This window comes from Leptopilina heterotoma, unplaced genomic scaffold (assembly GCF_015476425.1).
Source record: "Leptopilina heterotoma isolate Lh14 unplaced genomic scaffold, ASM1547642v1 Lhet_550, whole genome shotgun sequence".
Lineage (NCBI taxonomy): Eukaryota > Metazoa > Arthropoda > Insecta > Hymenoptera > Figitidae > Leptopilina > Leptopilina heterotoma.
In genome coordinates, this window is record NW_025111120.1 from 78,969 (window position 1) to 84,980 (window position 6,012).

At 32.6% G+C, this 6,012-nt stretch overlaps 1 protein-coding gene across 1 annotated transcript; it reads right to left on the bottom strand.

Moving 5' to 3' along the window:
- Positions 1-217: 217 nt before the first annotated feature.
- LOC122508718 lies at positions 218-1,114 on the bottom strand. The gene has a single exon (XM_043622233.1). The coding sequence runs from the start codon at positions 1,112-1,114 to the stop codon at positions 218-220; it is 897 nt and encodes a 298-aa protein (XP_043478168.1).
- Between the last annotated feature and the right edge of the window lie 4,898 nt (positions 1,115-6,012).

The window sequence follows — 6,012 nt, forward strand, 5'->3', positions numbered from 1 at the left end:
AAACTAATGTTTAAATAAAGTTGAATTAACGTTAAAGCAAAGTTAAAGTAATGTTGAAGTAAAGTTAAAATAATGTTAAAACAAGTTAAAGTAACATTAAAATAAGTTAAAATAATGTAACTAGATTAAGGTTTTATTGAATAAAGAAGACATAAAATAAAATATGTAACAGGTTTTATTTATTAAAATAACAAATTCTCTCTCCCAACAATTTTTTTTACAATACCTCATCATCATCTTCCATAATTTCGGCAATTTTACAATGTCCCCATGCAAGGGTGTCAGTATTATTTTTTAACAATAACCTTTTGTCATCATACGGACTGAGTGCAACTTTTGTTTGTTTTAAAGTTTGCACTTTGTGCAGATTGGACCTGATTGAGTACTGCGTTCTAGATTGAATTTTTACATTTTGAAGGCAATACACATAATCATCAAAATTAATGTCTTTTTTAACAACTCCAGCTTTTACACCTTTCGCCTTTTTTATGAAATCTTGATTCTCAACGCGGATGCTGTACATTTTGCTCCGCAAGCCAACAAATTCTGTTACAATTTTACCACTGCACTCATCTTTCATCAAACCTAAAATTTTCTTGTTGGCTTGCGGAATATTGTACACGTTGTTTAGAGGATAATCTGAAGTATCAAATTTGTGAATATCTTCTTTCATGTCGGCATAAGTGTTTGAACATTTAATTTCATAAACAAGGCTATCGGTGTCGGTGTACAGAAGCTTACATTTCTCAAAATCATACTTTTGCAACATATAATCGAAGTGAAAGTCATAGATTAAAGTTTTTGATACATCCAATACTGTCTTACCAACATAGAGTGGTTTGTTTATCAAAACCTCTACTTTTTTCAGTTCTACGGCAACCAAGTTTTCGTTAAAGATAGCCCTGCTGTGGAAATTAGGTTTTGCGATTAAAGCTTCAGCTCCATACCTACCCTCCCACTTTGTCACGAGTTTAACATCAACGTGTTTTCGAACGTTCTCCATTGTTTTTCCGTATACCGCGTTGTTCATTAGTTTGAATAAATTTGTCTCAAACTCATTATTGGCATTAGTTCTTTTTGTAGTGTTAAAATCGATATAACTTTTGAGCCACATAGCTTGTTTAAACTTCAAAACGCGATGAATATGAACTAACACCAGACCGTTGGCAATGGCTTGCTTTAAAGCACGGTAATGGAGAACGTGCTTCCGTTTAGGTAGGAGGGTAGTTAGGAGCTTTTCCTCCTTGGATCCTGGTGGATTCGAGTGTTCGGGGCAAAACGGAAAATCGCTATGTTTTTGTGTTTTTTAAAAAAAACTCCTGAAAGAAATTAAAAAAAAAATCCTGAAACAAATAAAAAAAAAATTCTGAAACAAATCAAAAAAAAATCCTGAAACAAATAAAAAAAATCCTGAAACAAAACTAAAAAAAATTCTGAAACAAATTAAAAAAAATCCTGAAACAAATCAAAAAATTCCTGAAACAAAACTAAAAAAAATCCTGAAACAAATCAAAAAAAGCACAACTGAAACAAAGAAAACAGACTCTGAAAATATATCTGGAGGTACTATGTAAACTGTTAGTTGCATCTGAAAAGATGCTACTGATGATTGTGGCTCGCGCTCTCGAACTTATACACTGGTCCCCACCATACCTGACATCCCACTACGACGCGCCTGGCCCCTCTACTCCATAGTCGCGCGCAACACCACTCCTACCTTATCACATCGTATAGTAAGCGCCGGCTGCCGCGATAACTTGAAAGTTCTCATAGGTCTTGCAGTCGGTATCCTAGAACACTGGCGCACATAGTGAGTTAGAAATCTACATTATCATCAGTCGGTCAATTACCGACTTTTTTTATAGGAATCTATTACAAAGGTCGATATAGTAGAACATCTAAAATACCCCCATACCAATGCGACTTTAAGTTAATTAATAAAAAAATTCAAATATCCCGCCAAGCGGTTTTAAATTAAGCAAAAATAAAGTGGCGCCATCTATAGGAGGCAGCCGCAACTAAGTTCAGTCGGTAATTTTGGCGGGATATTCAAAATACCCCTACCATGCGACTTTAAATTAAATAAAAATTTAAATTTCCCTCCAAGGTGTTTGAAATTGAGAAAAATAAAGTGGCGCCATCTATCGCAGGCAGCCGTAATTAGAATGATCGGTAAAGTAGAACACCCCTTCCAACGCAGTTGAAAATTCGAAAATAAAAATTCAAATCTCTTACCAACGGGTTTGAAATTGTGCAAAAATAAAGTGGCGCCATCTAGCGATGGCCGCCGCAACTAAACTCGGTCGGTAAAACAGAATATCCCTTCTAACGCAGTTAAAAGTATACTATTTTGGGTAATGTAGGAATCTGCATTATCGACCTCGGTCGGTAAGTGCTCCCGTACCCGCCTAGTAACACTACTTCTATTTTCTATAGCATTGGCAATTTTTTTTAAAGAAAAGAAAGCTTAAATATTCATTTAAAAAAAACAAAGCCATATACATTTATTTATAATTTTTAAACCACTTGGATGTATGACGTATACAAAATTCCTCGATAATACCCACATTTACCCTATGTTAACTTCAATTGAGCTACATTTTAATAAATTTTATTTTTTTAAATTAAATATTGTTTTTTTTACTTCAATATATCTGTTGATAAGAAAAAATAAGTACTTTTACAAAAATAATTAATTTATTTCTAAATACACTGTAAAAAAATCTGGTGTAAAATAACACGAAACTTGTAATTTCACACATCAAAATTATAGGTTGTACGTAGTAAATTTATTTCGTTCCAAAAGTAGTTTTACTATTTTTAATAAGTTTACATTATACGACTATGTAATTTAATAGTTTTGTGTAAATTTACTACGTCCGACGTAGGAAAATTTGATCACTATGTCCGACGTGGTATTTTTACATTGCGTGTATTTCTACACTTTGACGTAATATTACGTCGCACGATCTGTACAATTACATGGCGAATGTAATTTTCTTATTCCTTTAAGATTTTCAAAAAATTTTCAAGTTTTTATAAATAACTCTAAAAAAGTGTATATAATGTACATTTATAGAAAGTATATGCTAATTTATAAGTAAATAATATTACAAAAAGTTTTGGGCTATATTTCATAAATACAAAAAGTTACGACTGAAAATATTATTTCAAAAAATATTTGCAGGTTATGTAGATTACAGTCGGCGTGTAAAAATACCACGTCGGACATAGTGACCAAACTTTCCAACGTCGGACATAGTAAATTTACACCAGATTTTTTTACAGTGTATATTAAGTATTTCAATCAAAAACATTTTATTATTTTATCTTAAATGTTAAACTTTAAATAGTTCTAGAAGACACCATTTTTAGGGTTCCCTACACCATAGGTGTACTGACGGAACCCTTATGAAATCACTCGTGTGTCCGTCCCAGCCACGCAAAATGGGCTGTCCCCCCCTTAACTTTTACAAATCTCAACCTGTTGAGTTGAAATTAGGTAGGGATCTTCAGTTTTAAGTGCAGATTACAGGAAAAATATAGCGAACCCGATTGACAAACATATTTGCGAACTAGGAGGAAAGGAAATTCAATTTTATCGAAAAAGTTGCAAAAAATGACCCTGTCCCCCCTTAACTTTTACAAATAACAACTTTATGAGCTGAAATTCGGTAGGGATCTTCAGTTTCAAGTGCAGATTACAGGAAAAATATAGCGAACCTGATTGGTGGAGATATTTGGGAACTAGGAGGGAAAGAAATTGAATTTTTTTGAAAAAATTGCAAAAAATGACCCTGTCCCCCCCTTAAACTTTTACAAATTTCAACCTTATGAGCTGAAATTCGGTAGGGATCTTCAGTTTCAAGTGCAGATTACAAGAAAAATATAGCGAACCTGATTGGTAGAGATATTTGGGAACAAGGAGGGAAAGAAATTCAATTTTTTCGAAAAAATTGCAAAAAATGACCCTGCCCCCCCTAAACTTTTACAAATCTCAACCTTATGAGCTGAAATTCGGTAGGGATCTTCAGTTTCAAGTGCAGATTACAGGAAAAATATAGCGAACCTGATTGGTGGAGATATTTGGGAACTAGGAGGGAAAGAAATTGAATTTTTTTGAAAAAATTGCAAAAAATGACCCTGTCCCCCCCTTAAACTTTTACAAATTTCAACCTTATGAGCTGAAATTCGGTAGGGATCTTCAGTTTCAAGTGCAGATTACAAGAAAAATATAGCGAACCTGATTGGTGGAGATATTTGGGAACTAGGAGGGAAAGAAATTGAATTTTTTTGAAAAAATTGCAAAAAATGACCCTGCCCCCCCTAAACTTTTACAAATCTCAACCTTATGAGCTGAAATTCGGTAGGGATCTTCAGTTTCAAATGCAGATTACAGGAAAAATATAGCGAACCCGATTGACGGACATATTTGCGAACTAAGAGGGAAAGAAATTCAATTTTTTTTGAAAAAATTGTAAAAAATGACCCTGTTCCTGCGGTTAACTTTTATAAATGTCAACCTAGTGAGCTGAAATTCGGTAAAGATCTTCATTTTTTAATGAAGATTGAGGTAAAAATATAGCGAACTCGATTGACGGACATATTTGCGAACTAGGAGGGAAAGAAATTGAATTTTTTTGAAAAAATTGAAAAAATTACCCTGTCCTCCCCCTTTAAATTTTAAAAATCTTAACTTGATTAGCTGAAATTCGGTAGCGATCTTCAGTTTCAATTGCAGATTACAGGAAAAATATAGCGAACCCGATTGACGGACATATTTGCGAACGAGGAGGGAAAGAAATTCAATTTTTTAGAAAAAATTGCAAAAAATGACCCTGTCCTCCCCCTTTAAATTTTAAAAATCTTAACTTGATTAGCTGAAATTCGGTAGGGATCTTCAGTTTCAATTGCAGATTACAGGAAAAATATAGCGAACTCGATTGACGGACATATTTGCGAACTAGGAGGGAAAGAAATTAAATTTTTACGAAAAAATTGCAAAAAATGACACTTTTCTCTTCCCCTTTTGAACTTTTAGGAATCTTAATTTGATGAGCTGAAATTCGGTAGGGATCTTCATTTTTAAGTGAAGATTAAGGTAAAAATATAGCGAACATGATTGTTTGAGATATTTGCGAAATTTAAGGGCAAGAATTTGAATTTTTTGAAAAAATTACAGTGTCACTAATTTAACTTTTATAAATTTTAATGTGGTGAGTTAAAATTCAGTTTGTATATTTTTTTAAGTGAAAATTACAGAAAAATAAAGATAATGTGATTGGCGAAGATAAAAATAAAATAAAAATAAATATATATATATAAAATAAATAAAATAAATATATTATATATGTTAATATTAATCAATCATTTTTCTTATATATATATATATATATATATATATATTATAACGGGTGTCTTACTATTTTTATAATTATTTGAGAAATTACTATGAATTTTATTACTCTAAATGAGGTTATTTTATTTCAAGAATTTATTTTTCTTTACTTCAGGATCAACTAATTAAATAAAACACACGTTACTTTGTTGTTTGAATTAATACCCGAACGCCAGAGATATTTTATGGAAAAATATTCAAACCTATTATTTTAATTAATTTTATGCTAGCTCAATCTTTTCAAGGAGAGCGCGGGGTAAGAGAAATCACAAGTTAGTTTGTTTTAGTTTTGTTTTAATAACAAGAAATTACAGGTCCAGACGGGACCTGTTCAAAAGTTACAAAATGACATGTCGTGAAACAAAGAAAATTGACAAGTTTATTCTTGATCGAATATTCCGTCAGGAGACAACACATTATTACTTTTGAGACTCACCGGAGATGCGCCGACGCCCCCGCATTGTTCCTCGGCTCATCTTATCAGGAGGTTTACACACAATATGAATTTTATTTAATTTTTATAACAAAATTGGTCCACTGCGACCTGACATTAACAGACGTCAATTGAGAATGAATTAAATGGCCGACGGGGACGCTGAAGCAGACGCGCATCT

Bases quoted from the DNA above. Each gene is read 5' to 3' on its own strand.
- LOC122508718 (XM_043622233.1), bottom strand. From the start codon at position 1,114: ATGTGGCTCAAAAGTTATATCGATTTTAACACTACAAAAAGAACTAAT.